General features: G+C 36.5%; 1 protein-coding gene across 7 annotated transcripts in view; it reads right to left on the bottom strand.

Moving 5' to 3' along the window:
- senp6a (SUMO specific peptidase 6a) overlaps positions 1 to 26,539 on the bottom strand; it is a 45,604-nt gene that overhangs the window by 3,912 nt on the left and 15,153 nt on the right. Inside the window, exons 2-19 of one of the 7 annotated variants that reach the window (XM_088626680.1) lie at positions 26,089 to 26,182; positions 22,023 to 22,083; positions 17,946 to 18,076; positions 17,612 to 17,701; positions 13,086 to 13,106; positions 12,469 to 12,539; positions 11,322 to 11,431; positions 10,017 to 10,428; positions 7,894 to 8,138; positions 7,423 to 7,590; positions 6,798 to 6,831; positions 6,122 to 6,310; positions 4,383 to 4,582; positions 2,997 to 3,118; positions 2,798 to 2,914; positions 1,516 to 1,638; positions 1,319 to 1,411; positions 466 to 878 (exon numbers count right to left, since the gene is read on the bottom strand). In XM_088626680.1, coding sequence (XP_088482806.1) covers positions 466 to 878; positions 1,319 to 1,411; positions 1,516 to 1,638; positions 2,798 to 2,914; positions 2,997 to 3,118; positions 4,383 to 4,582; positions 6,122 to 6,310; positions 6,798 to 6,831; positions 7,423 to 7,590; positions 7,894 to 8,138; positions 10,017 to 10,428; positions 11,322 to 11,431; positions 12,469 to 12,539; positions 13,086 to 13,106; positions 17,612 to 17,701; positions 17,946 to 18,076; positions 22,023 to 22,083; positions 26,089 to 26,182 — 2,694 coding nt within the window. The remainder of the gene's footprint in view (positions 1 to 465; positions 879 to 1,318; positions 1,412 to 1,515; positions 1,639 to 2,797; positions 2,915 to 2,996; positions 3,119 to 4,382; positions 4,583 to 6,121; positions 6,311 to 6,797; positions 6,832 to 7,422; positions 7,591 to 7,893; positions 8,139 to 10,016; positions 10,429 to 11,321; positions 11,432 to 12,468; positions 12,540 to 13,085; positions 13,107 to 17,611; positions 17,702 to 17,945; positions 18,077 to 22,022; positions 22,084 to 26,088; positions 26,183 to 26,539) is intronic. The other 6 variants (XM_088626682.1, XM_088626683.1, XM_088626681.1 and 3 more) reach the window with 6 other exon arrangements.

Raw genomic sequence — 26,539 nt, 5'->3', positions numbered from 1 at the left:
GCACATATTTTAAATAAGAACAAAGTTATACATCACAATAATATACATATGAAGCATTTCAAGGTGAAATTAGAAGCCACTATTTCTAAATGGTAAACTTTGCGTAACAGTTTGCCAGGGAATTAGAATTCAGAATTTTAGGAAACATGGTGCCCTTTCAGCTTTTTAAATCAACCCATTTTTACCAAAAAAATTAAGCCAGAACAACAAGCCAGAAGTGTGGTCACTGAAGCAGGCAGTTACTTCAATTTATAGTATAGTTTGTAAAAAACACAAATACACTATTACTCTCAAGTACCATAGCTGGCTATTCCTTACATAATTGAACCTACTAATTTACTCGATTAGTGGTCAGTACTAAAGTGAATGAAATAGTCCATGAGTTCCAAGTTCCACCCTTGCCACAGTGATGAGAATAATTAAACCAGAAGGAGGGAATTTCTCGTACCCTCAGCACATGCTCACCTATACACTGCTGTGGAGCCTTTTGCTTGTCAGCCCGAAAACCATTCACTCCTGTCGTGGTGCTGCTCTGCGTGTTCCTAAATTCGTGCGTGTTTGCTCTTTCATTGTCTTTCACGCTGTTAGAAGGGACTGCCACTCCTTTGACCTGGTCTGTATTACAGTCACTCTCGGAAGACTCTTCAGTAGTGCTGACGATAAGGGCTTTAGTCATGGGGCACTTTGAAGCCTGAAACGCAGGACTGGAAGGGAACCTTTCTGTTGAGTTTTCTACTTCCTCTGCGGCAGAGGAAAGACTCTCTTCTGCTGTGGAACTGTTAACCACGATGGACTCTGAGGTACGGTACAAAGGGTTTGGTTCAAACTGGGGTCCATCCAAACCAGGGAAGCAAATCACTGCTAGAAACCAATGAGCTCTACAAGATACAAGAAAAGCAATGATGATGCATTTTGCATACGATTTAATTTTCACACTAGAGATCAAAACATTTGCATTTATTTTAGAATACAGTTGTAAGATTTGTTGCATTTTATATTAGAAATGGACAATATGATCATAATTTGTCATTTATCTTATTTGGATAACTTATTTAAATGTAGGTATGTGAGACTAAGTATTCAATGACCTGTTCATTTTTTTAATTTTCTTTTGTTTTAAAGTATAGATTTTAGGAAAAATCTCAATATTACAATAACTAGCTTTCCGATAATAATTTCCTTAAAACTTACACAAAAATAATCTGCCTGGTAAAATGATTTAACATTAATCACAATAGCTAAGAACCTGTTGGGTAAAAGTTGTAAGATTACTTCCCAGGACTTATTTCACAGTATGTCTGAAATGTATAGTACTTACGATTCATTTATAGGAACAAAAATGAAATCCTTCTGAAAAAGATCCACATGGCGTGTCCAGGTTTTTACCCTATTGTGCCTCCTCTTTTGTATTCTAGAACATAAGGAGAATGACACATAAACCTTCTGGAGACAATCTGGGAGACATACAGACAAAATATAAAGTGCTACTTTAAATGTAGTGAAAAAATAACTTACGGTAAATTGGTAGGGTCCACGACACTTCTCCTTTCCCTCTGATTTAGTCGCTTGTAAAAGAATGAGCTGAAAACATGACTTCTTTGGGCATCTGCCTTTTTTAACTTTTCAAGGACCAAATATCTAAAAGGACCAAAACAATATTAAGAGCAGGCCAACCATGCTATGACTCTAAATGTTTACAAAATCCTAAAATTCTAAAGCTCACTCATCTTGTTTTCTATACATTAACAGTATAGATCAGACGTAAAATAACCTTTTGCCACTAAATGATCATTCAGTGCATGAAAACTACACATGAACCACTAAAATAATCTCCTAATATTCAAGGTACTGAACTCTTACTTCACTTTGATTGATTTTTAAAGCTTTTTATAAAAACTAGGAAGCTTTTACATTATCTTCATTTAAAACGACAGCAATCATGCACCTCCTTCTTCTGGGCAACATAAGAAAACCTGAAACCATGTATTTAATCATTTGACTGATGTTTGTATCCAACATTATTTGTATTCATTCATACAGGTAAGCTTTATACTGAATAAACTGGAGTGAAATAGCTTTCTGAAGGTTACAACAGCAGAGGCCCATTTAAGATCTGAACCCACAGCCTCACAATTTTAAGTTGATAGCCCCAATAACAACCTCACACTGCTGCCACACCTAATAATCCTAAAAGGAGAACACAAAGCTGAACTCCTCACCCAACCTTTTGTTTTTATTACAAAAACACTTGCTATACTAGAGACTAGCAACAATATATTAGCAGTATCTAAAAAAGTAAAAGAGAATAGTTTCAAGATGCCTGTTTTCCTACAGAGGGCAGGGATGGATAACATTACTTTTCATGAAGACCTACTAATTTTACATAAAAATGCACACTTATTTAAAAACAATAAAATCTTTCCAATTCTAATTAGCAGCATACTCATATTACCCATAATATTACTCAAATTACACAGACAGATACAAACCCAGTGACATTAATAAAATAACAAAGCTCTTTGAAACCGATGGAAACTGTTTTAGCAGATATTTTTTGTTCCCAGAGGTGGGACCTGGTTGTAATCCGATGCACAAAACATACTTATATCCCTGAGCTTATATCCCTATTGCTGTAAACTGAAAATTCTTTAATGTTTTCAGGCTTAAAATCACCAGTATGTTTAAAATAATCATCCTTCCAGCATTTCAACCTTATAATGTAATGAAAAACTGACCAGTAATTCAATCAAAGTGTACAAGATAGTTGCAGAAAACAGAATTTGGGAAGCCAACCTACTTTAAATAAAAGTCTATGATGACATCATTTAAAAACTCCCCCTCATTCAGGCAGTGAAGGTCCTCATTTGTGACAGAAATCCCCCCTTTGGCTGGGGCCGGAGGATACACAATTAATCTGAAACACACCAACAAAAACATTATTGAAAACCAAACGTATAGTAATGGATATAGTTTGAGAGAGCATTAAAAAATCTTACTTTTCTATTGGACCTGTAAAGGTTGGGTGGAGCTCTGCCATTTCTTCGTCGTCATCAAAGTATCTCTGCGCAGAAGCGTGGAGTCGTGTTGACACAGGCACACGTGGACTGGATTCAGAACCCTGTCAGGAGAGAAAACGTTGACTAAGTTTCCTTCAACAGAGTACATTAAAGAAGTTGGCCAGATGCTCAGCTTATAATAAAGCTGGACTATTTCATCCCATCTAAAACCTCAATTACGCACAGCCTCACCCCACAAGCCAACTGCTAAACACAAGCTCAGTGCATGGTGACGGTTTTGTTTGGTTTAGCACAAACTACTTTAGCACAGGTTGAACTGCAGTTAGTGCACTGCTTTTCGTTCATTGCAATTGCAATTGAAAATTGATAAAAGTCTATAGAAAACAAAAGGCTGACGTCAAGTGAAGGAACAGTCTGTTTTTTGTAGAAGAGTCAAAATTTGAGTACAAATTTGTGGAAATAAATACTTTTTTAATGCCATTTAATGATTTTGATTTGAATAGCTTATTAGCAACTGGCCTTAAGCTCTTACTTGAGATATTACGACTCAATTTGTGTTGTGTATAAGATTATGTTCAAAACCATGTTTGAAAACACCATTTTCAGAGAGCCAGATAGGAGGAACAGTACCATTCCTTAGCTAACTGAAAAGATGAAAAGACTCACTAATGCTTTTGTGTCATTCTTGCCTGAATACTGTGACAGCCAAACATATTCTCCTTCGCCCAGAGAAGCTAAAATTCTGGTCATTTTATTATTCTTACCTACAGTAAATGGTATTTACCTTTAATGGGTGGTTCACTCTCTTCTTTGCACAAGCATTGAACTTCTTATGTGACTGCCTCAGTGCTTTGTTTTCCTTGTCATTTCTATTTTATTACCACTATATTCCTACTGAATGATTTTGTGTTTATGTGTTATTGTGCAGACACCCTGGATAAATACTCACTTTCATCAAATACTTAAGATCTGTGACAGAAATTGTTCCTAAAATTTAAGCAGCAGTTCAAGCATGTACCCTGAGACCTCTTAACACGAACAACTATTTTGTACAACTTAGCTAGTATGACCAAGTCAAATAAGCTGCCGTCAACATCACCCTCAACACCCTCTGTAGTACATTTTTACACATATACAGTATATATATATATTTCCGTAATTCAGTGGTCATAAAACCTTTCTAGTAATTTTGAAAACTCTACAAGTTAAGGCTGTTGTATATCAGTGTCACTGGGTTCAACTCGCAACAGGCACCAAAATCCACAATAAACAAAGACAACAAATGTCCTAATCAACCCATAAGGCAACAGGCATAGGTACAACAGGAAAAAGAAGAACCTCCTTTCAATGCAACAGATTGCTTACCTTTTCCTTTGAAGCACTGTCTGGGCAGCTTTTAGTGAAACGAACTAGTCTGATATTGGCTTCATCAAATGGTATTTTGATCAAAAAGTCTTCGATATTGTTTGCTTTCCCAATTTCTTGTAGTATTTCCTCCAGAATAGCTTGTTCACGTAATGACAGCCCATTCTCAAAAATCAAGACAATGTATTTCTCATCAAGATCTGTAAAATTACAAAAAAAGGCTTTGCCAGCTGCATCCTTGACTGAATGCACGATACATACATACTAGGCATAAAGAGTAAAAGAAAATATCTTTAAATAATTTCATTCACCAAAATCAGAAACTACCAGTTCTTCCAATTTCCCATTTTTGAATATTACACAGTAGATTCTTGGAGGGTTGAATAAAGAACCAGAGATGCTCACATTGTGGAAGTGTTTTTATTGTGTGGCAAGATCATAGTAATATGCTACCTAATTAACACCAAACGACGCATGCATTGCATTTGACAACTGGAAATCTGAGTTGCTGTCTCTCAAGATGCAGTTTACATCTCTGTGTGTACAGAGCCATACGTTCACACAAGTATACAAAATATTCCAAAGTGTCTAACAATTTTTTTAGAATTTAGCACATCTAAGTATTTTCAATTAATCAGATTACCAAAAGGGTAACTTAAAAATGTTGCAATGGGTCATAATTGGACGGGTCACTTTTAAAGTCCCAACAAGGCTTCTGTAGGAAGCTGCCATCTTGGATCAAACCCAGGCCATGAATTAGCCTTTACTCAAAATGTTTTGTTTTGCAAAGTACATCTGAGATTTATAGGTTAAGGAAGATCAGGGCAAGGGAGACAGAGGGTGGAAAAGAACTGAGCAAGATATGAAATAAGACAAAAGGTATCTTTCACCAGAACAACTGGGAGATGCTTTGGGTTGCAAGGAACAACTTAAAAAGATATTTTAAAATGGTCACAAACAACAGGCCATGACGATACTTTAATTAGCCTCTTTAGCTCATTAGTGGCAAACTGATCCAAGGATCTCATCCAGCTGTGTCTTGAAGGAAGACAGGGTATCAGCTTCAAAACCATGGCTGGGTATCTTGTTCCATACTCCCCTAAAACACTACAAATTAAAAAAGGCTCATATCCCTGAACCTAGAATTCCCTTAAGCTCTGCTGTGTATCTGGTAGGTCTTCTCTGGAGTGATTCCAGAGTAGCAATATTTTTTTCTTTAACATGGTGACAATAATTGTACATTGTATTCTAAATGAATTCTTAGTGTTACTAGTGCCTCATTTTAAAAAATAAAATCCTCTGATCTAAATTATAAACATTAAACAATGTAACTTAGTTTCTTGATTTGTTTCCTCACAATCTCTAAGAAGGTAGAAATGTGTCAACATAAATAATTTCACAAACAGCCTGTTCTGTCGGTGTTTCGTGTTTCGAATTTATATTTTATGTTCTTGCAACCTATAAACAATAAAAACAATTATTAAAAAAATATTTGCTCTTTCTACAGTATTTGATAATCTTTCTATTTTGGTATCATATGTAAGCTTGACTAGTTAACTCACTAGTTTAGTTAATTCTCCATAACTGATGATACGGGTTGTTATAACCCTTTTCTTAAACCAAAACATTCATCTCCCTTTTCACTTTAGAATTTTAACTATCAGTGACCGACATAACATATTTCTAAAAACAAATTTGGGTAAAGTACAACAAATTGAAAAAAATCACACAATACTTACTTGGACCTTTACAATCATACCAAACTCCACCATTTTCTTTAGACATTTGCAACAGGTCTTGGAGACGAAAGCATTCAGACTGAGTGGTTTGGAAAAAGATGACAGGCAGCTTTCTGACATTGCACCATTCACAGCAGGAGATTTCAGACGTTTTTAGCGTGATGGTTTGCATCTTATCCACTGTAGAAGCTTATGCAAAAAAAGAACATGCAATAAGTGAATTATAATCATGCTTACCTAATTTGTTTAAACTATCACTAAAATTAAATTCAAATGACAGAAAAATACTTTTTGAATGCTGGCTATATAGGAACTTTCATATATGCATTAATCTGTACAACTACAGCAATCATTTATTACTTCTTCAAACCGATAAACCATAAAAGATTACACAATTAATACTTAAGATTTACAAAAACATGTAAAACTACTCTGAATTACCCTAATGTTGAACTACCCAAAATGTTATTATCTCCTCATGCAAAACATAGTAGTTACCATGTGCTGTTGCAAGAATAAAAGTCTCAAATTAAAATATGAAACTACGCACATACTGTATGTGCCACAAACGTATCTGGCAGTACATTCTAACCATACTATTATAAAGATCTTATTTTTGGATACTGCCTGGTGTAAGACAAAGTTGAAAAATGTTCATGTAAATTAGTTTTCTTACCTTCTGTTTCAATTTGGATGTAATCAACAGTAAACTAAAATGGAAAAAAATATATATAAATCTGAATTGCAGCAATTTGATATTTTACAGACAATATTATTAATTGTTGCCTCACTTTGATCGATTATTATCTATTTAAGGCTGGAAGAGTTTGGTTCCTGTCTGCTGTTATATGCTTTCACACATATGCATGCTCATGGGCTCCTGTCTCCTTTCAAGTTTGAAACATGAGGCGCTGAACTTTGGCTGCACAAAGGGGAACTGCAGCTTATTAAATCTTAGTAACAAAACAAATTCAATGAGGGTATACATTTTTTTTTACAAATTTCAAATTGCAATCCCCCTAAAATCTTGTCTTAAACCTTACTTTTATACAGTAGATTGTACTTGCTTAATGCTACGAAATAGTCTTTTAATGTGTATACATTGTGCTTTCATTTTTCTATTGTAAAACACCTTGAGATAACTATATAAAATAAATATTATTGTGTTGTAGGACTTTCCAAAAATGATGTAAATGCAGATCACTGTAAAATAACATTTTAATACATGCGTGATACAAAAAATCATTTTTATCACTTTACAGTTAAGCAAAATGTACAAAAACAAAGAAAAGGCCACTTACAATGACAGGCTTTACCACTGCCTTGCGCAATGTTCCTATTCTTATACTCCGGCAATCCAGAATAATGCTCTCCAGCATGGAGGGCTGTTTGGTACTGTTAGTGGATGTGTTGCTTTGCCCAATTTTTCGCCGTTTGGTGATACTTTTATCAGAAACTACATTTCCAAACTGCAATCAAACATGGGAAAAATTAAGAAAATCTGAAATGCACCCAAAAGTACTTACTGAAAATATCAAAAACTATTCTACTGTCTTCTTTGTTGGTAATATTTATCTGTCCTTGTTGTATTATTGAATTGGACTGTGCTTTAAAATGGATTTTCCTTAGGGGAAAATAAAACCTTGAACTTAATGGGAAAAAAACACCAAAAGAATATAACAGACATTTTGATTTCTAAACCTTTTTTGGTTACCACAAAGAGACATCACTGCATGGTGATAACCTCTAACAAAAGCGTCCATAAAATGTACCTGGTCCTTCATCCGTGCTTTCCTTGGTAATGTGATTCTGGCATCTACGTCTGTAAAGTAGTCGTCAGTCAGCCAATCAGGCTGTTCTGTGTTGTCCTTAACTGCCGCCTCCACTTTTCCACCAGAGGGCGCTGGTGAGGAGTGTGCGGAGTCTGCAGGCCTCGGAGAGATGCTGTCCATCCTGTTCACACTGCCTGTGCTGGCGTTGTCTGCCTCCTCCTCCTCATCATCACTAGATAACACAACTGAAAGAGCATGGCAATAGTCAAGAGGCCAGCAACGACAATAACACCTCACAATACCAAGACAACTTAATGTCCTGCATTCAAGTCAGCCTCAGCATCCTGGAAACACCAATTATTGTGTTTTTGCCTGCATGATAACTAAGGTCCTAGATGATTAACCTTAGGTTTGAGGTGATTATTTCTACTTGTTCCACCTGCTTTTCAACCTGGCTGTTAACTATGAAAGAGACTGTCTACATCTAAAACAATAGAAAAATAAAAGTTATAACTCTGTTAATAGTGCTCAAGAAATCAACAAAATGCTGGGTTCCTTATTTCACTGTGTCTTAAAGTTTACTAACCTATATTAAAGGTGCCATTGATAATGCAAATATTGTAAAGCTTGTAAAATTATCAATGATATCTGGTGCATTTTTCCCACATTGAGATTGGAACTATTCGTTTTTAATGTTTCACCATTAGTTTTCACACATTTAACAGAACATTATTTAAGTGTCACAGTTGGCATAACTGTTCATGAGCTTAGTCAAAAACACCACTAATCTACTTATTTATGTTGCTAAGGCATCTTTTTGCAAAGAGCATGACCTTTCCTTTCACAGTATACATCTTCCATGCACTAGAATGAAATAAAGACCTTATTAAGATAAGAATTCAACAACTGAGTGCAAAGGAGAGCACCACAAGATTAAGAAAATATTTAAGATTAGTACTGTTTAATATAAGATTCATGTATATTACAGCCATGCTGTGGTGCAGCTACAGGCACAGGCAGCTCTCAGACTTGTCTCAATGTGGCCTGTGGCTGCATGACTTTGAAAGTCCTATTATGTACCATGGGGAATGGAAGACAAACAATGAAAGGAAGGTAATAACATGTAAGGCAAAGTGGGTACTCCTAGCACAGTTCTTCCTGATGCAGCACTGCGAAAACCACGGCTAGTGCCTTCACACTAACAGCTGACTCCTCAACTATGCACAGTAAGACTGACAAGCAAGCGACCAGCCAAAAGAAAAAGATCTCTCATACAAGGAAGTACCAAACCCCGAGTACTAACAATCATTTAGCCTGAAGGGGCATTCACACCAGAGGTGGCATGACAAGAAGCAACTTTATTCTGAATGAAAATGATAAGGTATGTTGCTGTGGAATAGGAGTTATTTTGTTTTCAACTTCTGCCACACCACGCTGCAAACAAAACAGTGTACTTCTGTGGCTAAAGGCAGGTTTGAATTTAAATGGAGGAGGATTGAAGTCTAGTGGTGCCAGAGCTCACCAAAGTGTTGAACATTTAACATTTAACAGGAAGTCAACAGGAAATTTGCACTATGGAAGGCAGTAAGCACTCATGCATACCAACCGTTTTAACTGAAATATCTACATAGATCTTAAACGAAAGGGTTATAAAAAATGTAAAAATAAATTTAGATACAGGTCTGCCTGATTCTAAAAATACACTAGATTTAAATACATTGGATTTTTATCATGTTTTATGTAGGAAATCTGCAGGACTTCCGTGCATGGAAGAAATAGAAAATACAGCTCATTAACACCATGCTTCATATTTTGTTTAAAAGCAAAAACATATCAAAGGGCTTTTCACAACCAATAAGAAGCAGGCAGCATATGCTTATGCTTTGCTGAACTCCACATTGAAAGTAATCGATCATGAATCCCGACAGCACAATCAATCCTTGAATCCTTTACTTAAAACCACTTTAAAACCACTACAAAATCCAAGTTAGTTACAGAAGACAGGGTAGAGTCTTTCAAGTTTGGTTTGAAGTACCAATTTCTTTTAAGGTATACTAGTTCAGATAAGCACTTCCAACTTGTAGTTATCATGCACCCAAAAACAAAAAAAAAACATGTCTTACTCGGATCATTCAGTTCATGCTGCTTGGTTTCCATCTGTCTCTTGCCTTTTGAAATCTTTGCTACAAGGGGACTTGTTCCTGTCACCAAAGGTGCTCTCCCATTGGAGATTAAAAGATTACTCCTAGTTATGCGCACTGGGGGAGAGGATCCTACATCCACTTGAGACGCTTTAATTGTCAATGAGGAGCTAAAGGCATTCTTGCTCAGTAATAGGTGGTTTGGTCCTGAAGAATGCCGGCGAATGGAAGGTCGGGACAGCGGGGATGCAGTTCCAGCTAAATTAGTACTGGTTTTGAGGCTGCCTGCCGAGTCCTGTGAAAGTATGTTCCCACAGTTTTCACACTTGACGTGATCTTCACTTGGCTTGCCACACTTCCCACAGACGGTAAGGTACTCATGGGGATCCAGTGCCTACAGAGAAAGATCAATACAAGTTAAGAGCATTTTGACTTAAAAAAAAATGTTTTGTTTTGTTTTTTAAATACAGGTTTCGTGTTCTGATTATGGTAGATTTGATTATGGGATTTGATTACTTATTTTGGAAGAATGCTTCTCTGATTCCTGAACTTTTTTTCTTGTGGTTCAGTAGAAAGAGCCCCGTGTGTCTCTGTGTCTCTCTTCTGGGAGTGAAAGCACAGTGGGCAGGCAGGTCTGCTTGTGTTGCCCAGTTTCTACAGCCAGGCTGTGCTCACTGCAACATGTTTTGTGCTGTAACCCGGTTTACTTTTATTGTTGGTGTTTAAGTGTTCAGGGGATTATGTTAATGCTTTCTGCTGAAACTACACAAAAAGCAACACATCTTTAAATTCATGTTAAATACAACTAAGCTATACAGAATGCAATTTCATTTATATATATATACCAATAATTTAGAGTGGGAAAATACATTCTACCATTCTTTTTTTAAAGAATTATTTTGAAGGATCACCATTTGAAGGACCATGTGGTAAATCTTGTAATCTTGTTTCATTTCTTTACTTTTATTACATTGTCTATAGAAAGCAAATATGAACCAAAGGAAACTAAAGCTTTATTTTTTTCAAAAACATTTCCAAAAGTTACTTTTACGTATGTCACACAGAACCAAAATTAAATATTAGTAATATATAACTAATAGTAGTAATGCTAGCCTTTCTTTTTTCCTCTCACTACAGCTCATTAAGGTAGCCACAGCAATACTGCCTTGACTATAGGCAAATCTCCACGTCAACACCCATCTCCCATTTCTCACTTAACGCCTACACTTAGCTTTGTTGGTACTGAACCAGTTAAACCTAGCATTAAACAGTTTGCTTTAGACTCACCTCCACGTTTTTAGTTGATGAAACAAAACTTATCAAGTCCTCAGATGAAGCCCGGCGCTTCTGTTGGGTTTGCCTTTTTATTTCCCCTTCATGAACCATACTGTTTGCTTCTGAGAAAAACAGATAACATTTATTCCATAAGTTGCACACCCCGAATTTATTATTTAAAACAATCTATGGTATCATACGTTTTTTTTATTTATTTTAAGAAGTTAAAGGCATCAATGTGCTTGCTTTGGTTCCGACTCATGGGTGTATGTTCAACATATTTTTGCTGGAAGTTTGAAGCTAAGGATGTAACCTGATTAACCTGTTTATCACTGTTTCTAATTGCCCAGTTTTAATTAATTAAAGGAAACTGTTTTTAATATCTGTATTTGGCACTGACCTTGCTGCAAGAGAACTTATAAAATCGAATTGTCTGTCCTTTTTTGACAATAAAACATATGGTCATATTTTTTCTTAAGTCAGCAATGTCCTAGCATAATTGAGAAAACGTGAAGGACAGTCTCTGTAGCTGTCAAATCTATCTACTGCATAATCTTATTAGAATTAGTTTTGCACCCAGGAGGGGGGTTTACATCAGTGGTAGATAAAGTCCCCTCCCCTCCACATATATAAAGCACTTTAACATTTAACGATTTTAGTGATTTTAAAGAGCTATGAAAATGCAAGGATTTATTTCATTTTGGATAGTGTTTCTCCTCTGTACATCAGCTTTGATGCTGCAGTTATGAGTATATTATATCTCAGGAACCAGTGAAAACGATCTACATAGTACACTACAAGGGTTATTCTGCAGAATTATTTGTCTCCCATAAGATCAGATGCTATATTTTACCTCATTACATAGTGCCCTCCCCAAAGGCACCGGAATAGCAAAGACCAAACTAAATTAACATGAACAATCAGTACAAAATAATATGCTTTGCCTTGATAAAAATGTGACTACATTTGAAACTGATGCTGCAGGATAAATGTGAATCTGCAGAGGGCTGGCAGTACTTGAACCAGTAAAAGCTAGAAAGTCATGACTGAATGCACGCCAGCAAGCATGCTTGCTTCTGATCATTTCTCACTGAACAGACACATCCAGGACAGGAGCACAGGATAAGCGACCAAAAAACATTTAATAGTTACAGTTTACCTGTCGTTTCTGGACAAGTGAGGATTATGCTGTCTAACTCTAATCTTTGGATCTGCGGTGGGTATTCTTTTCTGTGGGAAAAATGGGAAGACTTTATGGTAAAAATATTTTATCACACATGATCAATTATTTTTCAATGGATAGCTGCACTATTCCTTGAAATAAATATTCAAGGCTATTAATGTGGGAAAAACTCAAAATACAGGTAAATTAACATCCAAAGCAGCAATGCCATTGTAAAAAAAAAAAAGCTGTACACATCGTAACCTACATCATAGCCCATTTGGCCACTTTGTGACTTTTTGGAAGTATTTCAGTATTCAATTTCCATGTGACAGTGAGAGAATGGAAGAAGACAATGCAAGAAATGTAATCTATTTTTTCAAATTTATTAAAATGTTATCGATACATGAAGAATCCAATGAAACAACCAATGAAATGGTTCTAAAAAAGCAAAAAAGCCATGCCGCACAACAGGGATGATAATGATTTTTTGCAATTATGTATAGGTGGCGAAGCCATGGTAGATAGTTATCACCACAAGTTATACGAAAAAAGCCATTACATAAAGCATTTTTTTTCAGCTTGCAACAAGCTTGCTTCATAATCAGTCTTACCTCTCTTTCAGGTCAAGGCTGCTTAAGAAGGAAAAAAGAAATGCGTAAGAAACTAAACCCAGAAAACATGTCATAAACTCCCATTTACCTTCAAAATGTTTAGCTCAACTTGACCACGACACAAGCAAGACTTTGAGCAAAAGTCTAGGAAAACCTGGCCATACCATTTTTCCCCACATTGCTTCTCTAACACAAAAATTAATTGGCAAAACAAAACTGTGATACAATGCATGTAGTTAGATAAGGCTAAGTCATAACTGGAAAACCTCAATGAGCAATCCTTCATCACAACGTGAATTCTCCTTGGAGTAATGAATTATTAAGAGAGCTTTTTTACAGCTGATATTATTCATCTCCAATGATTCAATGGAGATAAGGTTTTAAGTGATATACACTAATGTGGCAAAATTGTAACAAAAGGACTTTTCTTAAGGTTATAAGCATTCATACATTAGGCTACCTCTAATCATATTTACAATCGTTTCTTTCATGCTGTTGTTCAACACACGGTCATTCATTACCTATCAAGCATATATACACCAGTGCGTGTGCATATCAGTAGTATTTGAAGCTACAAAAATGTTTTAAATCAAACCATAAGATACAGATACTCTGGACATATTTTAAATGGAAGCAACATCATATTTTGTTCATTATATTCTGTAAACAACACAATTAAATTTAGTGCAAATATGGACAGAAGGTCCATATTGAAATCAGAAAATTACAACATTCTCCCACAATGATCAAAGCACAACAAATGACTTGAGGGTGAACATGCCACAGTGGTCCTGCGCACAAGGGGAGTTACTCAGTTGTTTAAGAACTGAGAACACGTTGTCCATAATCATGGTGAAGAACCACTGTGTACTGAAAATCCTCAAAGGCATGGACGCAGTTCACTCAATTGACTTCTTCAAAATCAACAGTGAAACACAAGCCATGGGACATAAACGGGAATTAAGGGGACATTCATTACATTCCAAGATCTTTTAAAATGATGAACGTAAGGCATGTTTTTTCACAGGGTTGTAAAAGCTCTCTTGACATGCTGTTGAAACTATTACCTTTGCTTCCTTCAAAAAAAGGCTAGATAAATCCTTGGATTAGCTACTACACAGCATCTACAGGACCAATATATTTTGTAGAACAAAACTGAATTCTTATTTGTTGGGAGGAAAGAAAAAAATAGATTAAAGAAGATTTTGCTATGTTACATTTTTTATAATTTGCTAGACTTATTTAAAGAGGAAATTTAGAGGAAATCAAAAGTTATGCCAACTTTTAAATGTAGCCTCCTTTAGCAAAGTTGTACGCAAAATCAACTGCAGCTTAAACTCGATTGCCTCTATATGCCTATTGCCATAACTGAAGCCGAAACACTAGTGCAGAAAAAAATATTTTCAAAAACACACCAGGGATTTTACTAACAGCTCACTAACAGTAATGTTAGATCTTTAGAACAGAAAAATCTTTTCACCTTTTGTCTCAGAGCCTGATCCGGTTTAAAGCCTGCAAGCTTCACCCTTTACAACGTCAATTAGGGAAACACCACATGCCCTTCAATCTATTTCACTGCAGTACTTTTAATATCACCACTCCATCACCCCCACCGATTTTCAATTACATTCTTAAAGGGGAACTGCAGTCCCAATTTCTCAGACTGGTTATTAAATCTCAGTAACAAAATAAATTCATTGACTTGATAGAAAGATTTTACCAATCTTGAATTAGGCACAAAAACTGAGAAAGTAGTATGAGTCGCCATGTTGACGCAAACCCCTGGTCTCGCCAATCACGAGGGTTCCCATGAATCTTGACATGACGTGGCCCTTCCTGTTCACTAGTCACTGCATTAACTATTTATTCGCTCGTAAATCGCATACATTACAGGTTGCGCAGATATTTCATCTCAAAGTTTCCAGCGTGATTTGCATGCAGAGTTAACAAGTAGCAGTTAGTCGGCAAAACCATCTTGAAGTGGAGAGCAATATTTCTATTGGATTAGAAGACACGTCGCCACAAGCCTGCTTGTTTACAACTTGACAACATAATAAGACTCCAACACGTCACCGGAAGTCTTGTCGCCACATTCTGAATTGCACAATAGGGCGCTGTGCATGCCTGGAGAGTCCAGCTATTGTGCAATGTAAATTGGAGGTTTTACAAGTTACTGTGTACATTTAACTTTTATTGTGGTTTGAAATGCGTTCATCAATGCTGATTCTTTCGCAACAATATGAAGTTCATCAAACTGTTCGACACTGATTTAACGATGCACCAGTTACTTGAGGACTGAAGAAGAAAAATTACAAAAGCGACCCAAAACAACTTCTAACTAAAGGTCAAGCTAACAATGTCTGATAAACAATTTCCTTCGTTCAACACCTCTGTAAGATGTATAAGGTTTTAGCAGTCCTAAAATAACAATGAGGTAATTGAAAAGTGTTTCTCTTTAGTCTCTCAGGTGCAGTATACAAATAGAACAGCAGACAGGACAATAGACAGAAATACAATAACAATAACAGTGTAAACAACAGTATGATGCCAGTGCAAAATTGTCAATAACCGTGCAAATACACAGAGAAAGTACACAAACAGGACAAAAACAGTGCAAAAGTAATACTGTAAGTAATAAGAATTACTTGTCTAACTATAAATTTGTCATTGCTGTGCTTCAGAGATTCCATACAGGGTAACAATAACGTCAATAACAATTGCTTGTGTTTGTTTAGCAATTCCCAAATGGTCATTAAGCATTGCTCCACATACAATATAGAAGGGTATCCTCTTATCCATCACAGTGTACCCATACGGCCTGCCTTTTTCTATGGAAGGGGAAAATCTGTCATGATCTCAGAATGAAGTGAGTGATCACTACTGGCTTCTCTCGCTCTTCTCCCTCTCTTTTTCCTTCACTCTAGCTTTGAAACTTTTTATTTAATGTATTGAACTGCCCATCTAAAAAGTTACTTTGTATGAAAAAAACACAACAATGTTAAATAAGAATTCAAGTACCTAATTATAGGAAACATATACAATCTGTCTGTGGAGAAACATCACATGCAAAATGCATTGACCAAAGATCGAGGGCGATATCAAAATGTGCTTTAATTGAAATGTGTTACAATGCCTATAGAAATTCTACACCCCCTTCCACAATTTTCACCTTTTTTTTTTGCAATCATACCACAATACTTCAAAGTGAAAAAATATGCAAGAAATGCATAGGAAATTAATTAAAAATAAAAACTGATATGGCTGGGTTGGAGTAGAGGCCACCATCCTTTTAATAGCAATGTTAAAATAACTCAGGTATAGCCAATCTCCTTCCAAATACCTCACCAAGTCAACTGGCCTCCACCTGTGTTAATCTCTAGTGATTTCAGGATAAATTCAGCAAATCCTGTATGTTTCCTCTTCAGAGTAGTACATTTCAAAGCGAAGAATCAATCATGAGAAACAAGGAGCTTTCAAAACAACTCCAGGACAAATAAAATGTGGAAGATGTACTGTATGGCACCACCAAGACCTTGCATAGATCAGTCGGTCCCTCCAAACTGGACGACTAAGGAAGAAAGAGATTGATCAGAGAAGCCAATATCAATTTTGAAAGACAGGCTTTTACGTGTACAGGTGACAACAATATCCCAAGCACCATAAATATGGCCTGCATGGCAGAATGTCAGGAAGGAAGCCATTTCTGACAAAAGCAGCGGCAAAGCATTAAAGTGATACTATAAACATGGGACAAAAAGTTCTGTGGTCTGGCAAGCCCAATATAGCATATCACCTAATGAACACCACCCCTATTTTGAAGCATGGTGGTGGAAGAAACACGTTATGGAAATATTTCTCATCAGAAGGGACTGAGGCACTCAAGATAGAAGAGAAAACGAAATGGAGAAAAAAATACAGAAAAGTCCTCGAGGAAACCGTTGTGAAACGACGGACAGACTTTCAGCATGACAACAACCCAAAGAACAAAGCCAAAGCTACATTGTAGAGCAGCTAAAGGACAAAAAGTTAAATGTTCTTGGGCACCCCAGTCTAAACCCAATTGAAAATCTGGAGCATTACTTGAAACAGCTGTCCAATGATGCTCCCCAGGGAACCTGACAGCAACAAGGCATGTTTGTAAAGAAAAAACTGCCAGATATTGCTGATTCTCGGTGTGAAAAGTTGGTAGAAACCCATTCCAACAACCAAAGGCACTTCCATCCAGTATGAGGTCAGAGGGGTGGAGATGTATCCATTCATCGATCTGTCCAGTTTATTTTTAATATAGTTTTTTGTCAATAAAAACATTTTCCATTTTAAAAGCTTGGAGTATGGTGTGTAGATAAAAAGGGAAAACGCTCATTTAAAGAAACTGAGGATCTAAAATAATTAAATGTGTAAAAAAAGTAAGGGGATGTAAACTTTCTACAGGCTCTGTATATACTAAATATATTCATTCATATGCCTTACTTTGAAAACATCTAAAACAGGCCAAGAGGAAACATAAGGAAAAAAACAGAACTCACCTCTGAGCAGCAGTTTTTACAACTGGCGCTGGTGCGTTGGCATGCTGGAAGTATCGTCCGTGCAGAAAGACACTCCGGGGAGCTGACGGACTGAGAATGAAATAGTTAGTTCGACTGGCAGCTGAGAGGGTTATGACCTGGGGGTTTTCGCTTCTAATGCACAAAGAAAAAAATACTCTGGCCAATTAACAGAATTATCTTGGATTCATCACACGCACAAACAGATGCAACATTTTATACGTTGAAACATTCAATATTTTTTTAAGCGTGTGACTGGCATCACTGTAAGGCAGAAGAATAATGGAATTTATAAACGATTTAAAATACAATATACCCAAGTTTCTTGCCAGCTCCCAGCATATTCAGACCAAAGGCATTTCCTTTGATGGACCTCAAATGATTATTTGGCCTTCTTTCATATGTTTTCAGGGGCTCGCCAGTGCAAAAATGTTTCAGCGGTGAAGGCTGTTGAAAAAAGTAAGAGAAGGTAATTTTATTAAACAATCAAAACATGTAGCATTAACTCCTCCATGTGAAAATAACTAGTTACTGTTTCATAGAACAGTTACTACCCATAAGAACCTCCAAACCTACAGTACGTGCTCATAAGCACTACAAACCTTAGTATCCTGTATTTTTGCTTTCCTGAGAAAGGAGATCTAAAAAAAGCTGGGTATCAAACTCAAGGCCCGCGGGCCAACTTTTGCCCCCAATAATATATAGATTATATTAATATTAATATAGATGCCCTGGTTAAAAAAAAAAGACTACAGGAAGATATACTGTCTGGGACACTGACAACATATCACTGCATTCTAAACCTTAAACCTTCCAAAACCAAAGGTGTTGAAGACTGTGGAACTGACATGATAACAAGAACTGATAATCTTTTGAAAGATAAGAGTTTAAATCACATACAATTCCTGTCATTTCCTGAGGAGCTCAATAAAGAATATGGCTCTTTACCTTGTCACACAGAGGTCTGCTAGCTTAGTCACCAAACAGTGCTTAAAACTGTTCAGGCTAAATGCAGAACTCTTATGCGAAACAGAAGGAGAAAAGGATCAGTTCTCAGATGAAAGCTGCCTGCACTATTGAGTATTTTTTTGTAATATAATGGAGTGCCTTCACATTTTAAATCTGAAACTGCGAGGCAGCAAACGGGTCACAGCAGAGGTGCATGACGATATGAAAAGCATTGCAAGTTAACCTCGTACGTGTGAGAAGCAACTGCAGTAAGGCAACGTTTCACCGTTCCCTGTTCGCCAGGCCATCCCTAACTCCCTCGCAAATGTCACCTTCCCAAGTACATGATTCAATGCAAACCAGAACATTCTGTACACAGAATGTGAGCCGTTCTTCTCTCATTTTAATAACAATATGGTTTCCAGCTCTTTTCAGATCCATGTGATGGAGACAGTGCTGCAGAAAAAGTTCAAATAGAGCAAACTGAACTTGTGGAAAAGCCTGATTCAGCTGGAGCTGCACAACTTTACCACTTCCTACTAGTCATTTTCCCATGGTCTGTGCCTTCAGCCTGCCTGGATCCTCTTTTGACATCACATGTGCAAGCAGCTGTCTTTGTTGATGAAAGATTATGACTGAATGACATCTACACAACTGACGCTTCAACCTACCATGCCTCCAGTCATATAAAAAAGGCACGCTGTCTCCTGAACCATCAACAAATTAACAAAGAAGCAAACAGTTAAGGTACACATTTTGAATTACTGTATTTACCAGAATATGAGCCTGTCCTGAATATAAATAACACTCAGAAATTTGGGCTGTGGACATTGATAAAAAGTTTACAAAGCACAAGTTGCCTTTCTGCACAGAAAGGTTGCAATTAAAACACTTGTTTGCTTTAAATAAATTAAGGAAAATGGAGAGGAGCTTTAAAGACAATGCAAATAACACAGTAAACTTTCTAGTAACCAAGAGGAACAGGATATAATAATTATCTGGATAGACGACATTAAAGCAAACCGAAACGCAATGTCGCTTAGCCTAAAGCACAACACCACAGTGATCAAACCCACCCTTCCTCACGAAACACATTACCCAGACACAGGACGCTTTGAATTCTTGAACTGGAATGTGTAGCTCCCATGAGGGCTTTAAAGTCTATCATATCTGTTGTGGTCACGAATCCACTTCAAACTGCCTTCCAGCCTGACCATTCCCATGCCCCTCAGCACACAGGATCACCTCTGTCTTGAATGCAGAAGTGTACCCCAATCTCTTGTTTATTTTGGATAACTAATAATAAATCTAATATTTTTTTTAATCACTCAATCTTACCAACATGCCAAAACCAAGAAAAATGGTGGTTCAACACTGTTCAGCAACCAGATCAACTTCTAATTTTTTTTTTGTTTGTATTCGTATATATAAGCCACAGGCCAAATGTACCACTCTGAAATTTACCAAATTTTGGCTTATATTGGGGTAAATACAGTATTTCGATCATATAAAAAGCAATATCTCAAGATCAATAGTATGTTTTATGAATCATTCCATATCTAACTATACAATTACTTTTATTCAAAGTGTGTGTGTGGGGGGGAGTTATCAAATACATTAATGGAAAAGCTGAATAATTAGGCTGGTTTAAAATGCCTGTAGTCCCGATATTAAATGTGATGTTATAATTGATTTTGACACACTGTGCTATACAATGTTCGGATTAAAATTCTTATGTGTATCAATACTATCATACTCCACAATCAAACCAGTGCAAGATAGAAGATTAGGAGGTTCAAGATAATAACTAAACAGCACAATTTTACTGCATATTTCTGGTAATGAGTAAGAAACACTGTTAATCACTATTTCCTGATTTTACAGACAGGGAATCTAGTCTTTTTTGTACTAACATCTTCCAGAAGCTATTTTCACAAACCTGCATCTGTGTTTTGTACATTTGGCACAACTAGAAAGAAGAACAATCTACAATCATTTGTGTGGGCATTGAAAAAAAACCTGCAGCATCAGCTCCCTTACCAAATAAGCAAAACAAACCCACTGTTTTTACATTTATTTTCACTACAAAATGTATCCGAAAGATAGGGGTAATACTGTACATGCACATAGACCAGCAATCATGAATAGCCCTGGTGCTTCATAGACAATTCTTCAGATATATTTAATTACACTGCTTCAACCTCCCAAATACACAATATGAATTTTATATTAAAGACAGGTATCTCACTATAAAATTATGGGGACTTTCCAGTATCAATCTAAATTAAATTATCTTTTAATACAAAGCATGAGAGATGAGCATTCATCTGTAAGTCACAATATAGTGATCACAAAATCCACTGTTCAGATACATTAATTTCCATATTTTCTTGTTTCTGCGATGTGTCTTTCAAAAAGAAAATGTTTAACAGATGTGGGGTGGAGTGGTGAAGCCAGCCAACTCCTGTTGGTCTGTAGTTTTGAAAGTGAAAAGATAATTTACTTATTGCAAGTGAAAATACAAGACTCCAATCATTTTGTTGGCACATTTTAAAATTTTGGTTCAGAAACCAATATTTAATTTCATATCCTCAAATCTTTATTAAGGCAATTTCTATTTACAGTATATACAGTTCATATACTAAAGTCTTCAATACACTATCAAAGTATCAATGGAGCATTTGTAAGTGGTAGAGTAACGTTGACTTATCTAGCCAGAAATTTGGAGACACTATAACAGAAAAATGAAGGGAAAACAAGCTAGAAAATGCCAGGGACAATTTTTCAATATCAAACCAAGCCCATTTCATTCCAGAAAACAATCAAAAGGGACATACTTTGCATTTTTCACACAATCATACATTATTGAGCACATTTGTGACTTTTCACTCCTCCTTCAAATTAGAGTACTTTGTTTTGAGATTTCAAGTACATTCATTCAGGATAATTATTTCACAACAGTAAACAATGAACTCATTTCTCACAGACAGTACTACTGATTGACAGGATGAATGAACTTAGTTAATGCTGATTTTCACTGATGCATCGGACGTTTTTTAAATACTTCCAGCATTAAACTGCAATGATAGCTGTTAAAAACTGAATACAGAAAATTACTTAGCTAAACCAAATTGCAATTTCAGCCTACTGAAAATCTGAACAGACATTTTCACTGTACCTTAAATACATTTTTGTTTGGAACAGTATACTGAAAAGTAGTGACAGGCATAGATTTAACCAAGGTAAAAATGAAAACAGAAAGGGACGATCCTGTCTGTTCAAAATACTCTTTATTGGATAGAAAGTGTTGATTTTAACAAAATTGCTTTAAACATTAATACATATACCTAATACACATGTATATATACATATTAATCAAAGTATTAATATTTGTAACTAATCTAAAATAATAATGTATTTAGAAAACAAGTATTCAATTATGTACCTTCCTTCCCTCTGGGCTGCTCATCCCATCAGGCTCATCCATACTCACCACGGAATCGGAGCTGCAGTTCAAAGGGAAAAAAGGTTTGTTAAACTTTTACAATAACTTATAGAGTGTCCCCCGTATTACGGCTTTTCAATATATTTTATGAACTTAATAATTATCTAAACACATAAACTAAAGTGAATTCCAATTAAATAAAAAAAAAAACTTTCTAATTCAGTGCTTCTGTTCTAGTTTCAGTTTTTCCCATTTTGACCAGGAGGTTAAGGGGCAGAAAAATGAAAAAGAAACATACTAGGTTCTTTTAGAAATGCACCAACCAAGATTTTCTTGGCAGGGAATGAAAGCTATCGTTCACCAGACTACGTCAGTCAACAGTAATTTCATAATTTGCACACATATTCAATCATGGAGCATGCGATAAACTATGGCTTGAGGAATATATGGGTCTAGAAATGTAGTAACACTAATAAAAAAGAAAGAGAAAGCTTTAATTTAATTCCTGTTAGTAAGTTACAGTGTATACATTGATATTTTAGGAAAAACACACACACACCTATACCAAAATTAATGTACATATCGACCCATCCATTGAGCATCAGTACAGCTCTGGGCCTGTCCTGGAAACACAGAGCTCAAATCAAGAGCTATGTTCTGGATGGGACAACAGTCCATCACAGGGGCACACACATAAGCAAACAGGCACAATTTCAAGACATCCAGTAAACAAACAACGTATCCTATCTTTGAAAGAACAAACTAGGCAGGAATGCCTGGAAAAAACCCATCCAACCAGAGAGAACATGTATACAGAACACCACTACAGAACAGAAGCCAGGACACAAGAGATATGAAGCTGCAGCACCAGCCTGTATGCCACTCAATTAAGTGTATATTATACACGTTATATACATAAAGTAAATATTATTACATAGCCTAACCATACTAACCAAACAATACATTTCTATGTCTGGTATGAAATGCTGAATGCTGTTAGTTTTCAATAGCTCAAAAATTTAAACAAGATTAACTAAGAAAAGGATAGATCAAATACTGAGTTGATCTACAGTATTACCATTTACAATATAAAAGTTACAACTGAGAGGAAGACATTCAACTCAATTGGTTGTTAGTAGCTAAATGAAGGATCTAATTCAGTCTTCTCTTGAAAGAAGCCAGGGTAATGGATTCAACAGCATGGATGGGTAGCCAGTTCCATACTCCCACAGCACTTTGAGTAAAGCAGTCCCTACAATTCCAGGTTTTAATCGAATTCTGTGTAGTTTCCACTTGTATAGTCTGGTTCGTATTTCACTGTTCATTCTGAAGAAGCCTGCTCGATTGATTTTGTCCCCCTGTCGTCTTCTCTTCTTAAGAATATAAAGGCTCACCTCCTTAAGCCTGTACCGACGCCAGTGCAGAAGTACATTTTTTATAATATGCTGATAAACATTGCACTAGTGAAGCCTCATTTACAACACCGTGTACATTAAAGACTTTTAACATGACATCCCTTTATTTAAATCTGATGCTTCTTACCACACTACCTTATATTTTGTTTGCCTTTTTAATAGCTTCCCCATATAGTCTAGAGACAATGTAAATGTGACAACATAAAGAAAGTTTTTTTTCAGAGCTATTTCCATCTCAGTTGTTCACTAAATGTTTAACAGGTTGTTTAGGCAATACCTGAATTTTCTAAATCAGATACCAGAGAACAGTCAATATGGATTCCTGTATAGGTGATTTTTTAATTTAGTTCTCTAATAATTGTTTCCATAATCTTACATGTAATAGAAGTCACACCTGTCTTGAGTGACTGTTGGAAGAGTTGCGTCAATGACTTGTAAACAATACCTAATATTCTTTACTTACTTTAACAGCAGCTGTTTTTATCTTTTGCTATTTAATGCAGCACATGAAAATTATATATAAATCCAGTGTTTAGTATTTGTGGGTCAATATTATTAAACCCAGGGCTGAAAAATTATTTTTTATTAAAAAATGGTTTCTTTGCAACATGTTCTGATCTTCGAAAATATAACGAAAAACTGAAACTGAAAACCAGATTTGTTTTTTACAAACTAACAAGAAACTGAACCGACCTAAAATATCAAAAACAGCTATTCCTACATCAGAGTCGTCACTAACTGCAGTGACACAAACTACTGTTTTGTACCTTAGAGGTTACCTCAGCAACTAAGGCATTACATTGTTTCATCATGATTAGACTAAAGTCAATATTTCAGCACCAGGCAGGCACAGCAAATATTTTCACAAAGCAATTTTACACAGGTGGAAGAAAATTACCCTGGTTATGTTCATAAAGATATTTCAAAGGATAACAGTGTCAAAAGTAACACCAATCATTTGACTAATAACATTTTATTTAAACATACATGTAAAACAATTAATGAACATCTTCAGTCTCTGTCTGCTACCAAAACCTCTTCTTAGACCAATATGCCTCAAAATAATATAATTTTATAACTCAATTTTCTGGAAGAAATATGAGATTTGGTTATACATTAACTTAAGAGCAAAATATTAAGGAGATTCAATATTAGATAGATAATACTTTATTAATCCCGTAGGGAAATTGATGTATTGAGTAGCATTATACCAGGCCACTCATGCTTTGAATATGTTTTTCTGAACACTGCACTGTGGAACAGTTCTGAAGGATTCACAAATATGCAAAACTATCTCACCTACATCACATTGGGGCCAGCAGGGGGCGCTCACCCTGCGGCTCATGTGGGTCCTAATGCCCCAGTATAGTGATGGGGACACTATACTGTAAACAGGCGCCGTCCTTCGGATGAGACGTAAAACCGAGGTCCTGACTCTCTGTGGTCATTAAAAATCCCAGGGTGTTTCTCGAAAAGAGTAGGGGTGTAACTCTTTTACTCCTGGCCAAATTTCCCCATCGGCTGTTATCAATCATGGCCTCCTAACAATCCCCCTCTGTGAATTGGCTTCATTACTCTGCTCTCCTCCCCACTGATAGCTGATGTGTGGTGAGCGTTCTGGCGCACTATGGCTGCCGTCGCATCATCCAGGTGGATGCTACACATTGGTGGTGGTGGAGGGGAGTCCCCATTACCTGTAAAGCGCTTTGAGTGAAGTGTCCAGAAAAAGCGCTATATAAGTGTAAGCAATTATTATTATTATTATCACCAACCTTGGCCTGGAGTTTGTTTTAAAAGATGAGACTGACAACACGAGTAATTTTACCCATCCATCCATTTTCTAACTGCTTCATCCAATATAGGGTTGCAGAGGAGCTGGAACCTCACCTGGCAGGCAACAGCCAAGGCAGGTTACACCATGGACAGGACACTAGTCCACCACACAACAGACACAGGCAGACACAGGCAGACACAGGCAGACACAGGCAGACACAGGCATGCAACCAGGGACACTTTTTTCAGACACAAATTAACCTACCATTATGTCTCTGTGGGAGGAAACTGGAGCACCCGCCAAAAACTCATGCAAGCACAGGGTGATCATGCAAACACAGATAACAACCCCAGGTACAGCACTGAACCCAGGGCCCCAGAGCTCAGAGGCAGCAGTGCCATCCTTATTTAATTTTATAACGTATCGGTAATATGCTGCTGCTTGGAGAACCCACATCACAGTCAGCTGGTAGTATAAAGCCCAGATTCAAACCAACAATCTCTCAATTCTAAAGTTCACCCTGTAAACCTAATGGAAAACTTCCCTTTGTCTACCATTCAGGGGCTCTAACCTCTTTCCTTACTGAAAACTAGGTTTTATTACAAGTATCACCAGACCAACACAACCCCCATTTCTATAGATTTTAAAATTAATATTATTTACTGTACCAAATGTGCTTTGGTCAATATCTACTCGATTTAAGTTAAAAAATCAGAGTTAATTTAATTTTTGTTTCTGAATTCTAGTGAAGTCTGATAAGAGTTCTAATAGGTGGAGAATATTGCAAAGTCTAGCCTTATAAGCAAAAACTGGAAAAAAAACACAAATACATCTAAACTTAAAAAGGTGTATGGGAAAAGGTTCTGAAAGGTCTTACTCATTTTGTCTTTCTTCGTCACTGCCATCGGCAACAGAAAAGCTCCACGTCTGCTTGAAACCTCCATCTTTCTTGGCTTCTGATCTATCTAGAGCTTGGACAAAAATGAACTACAATTGGCTTATGTTTACATTACAGCACTTAAGCACAATGTAGTTAGCAAAGGAACAAGTAAAGGTTTATTTAATGCTGAAAAGAGAAGAAAAAAAACAACGTTTCGGCTGTGGAGCCTACTTTGGCCGAAATGCTGTGTTTCTTTTCTCCTCTTTTCAGCAGGGAATAAACCTTTACTTGTTCCTTTGCAGCCTACGCACGCTGAAGCAGCCACCTACTTGAACAGCCATACAGTTAGGACTCTCTGCAGGGTTTTTCATTCCAACATGGTAATTTCTATATGAACTAATGACGTCTTTCTCAAGTTAGCTGCTTTGGAGTCCTGATTTCGCTCCTG

Source organism: Lepisosteus platostomus, chromosome 3 (assembly GCF_059453375.1).
Source record: "Lepisosteus platostomus isolate fLepPlt1 chromosome 3, fLepPlt1.hap1, whole genome shotgun sequence".
Taxonomy (NCBI): domain Eukaryota; kingdom Metazoa; phylum Chordata; class Actinopteri; order Semionotiformes; family Lepisosteidae; genus Lepisosteus; species Lepisosteus platostomus.
The sequence above is the reverse complement of the archived record's forward strand: the minus strand, read 5'-3'. Positions and strand labels throughout refer to the sequence as shown.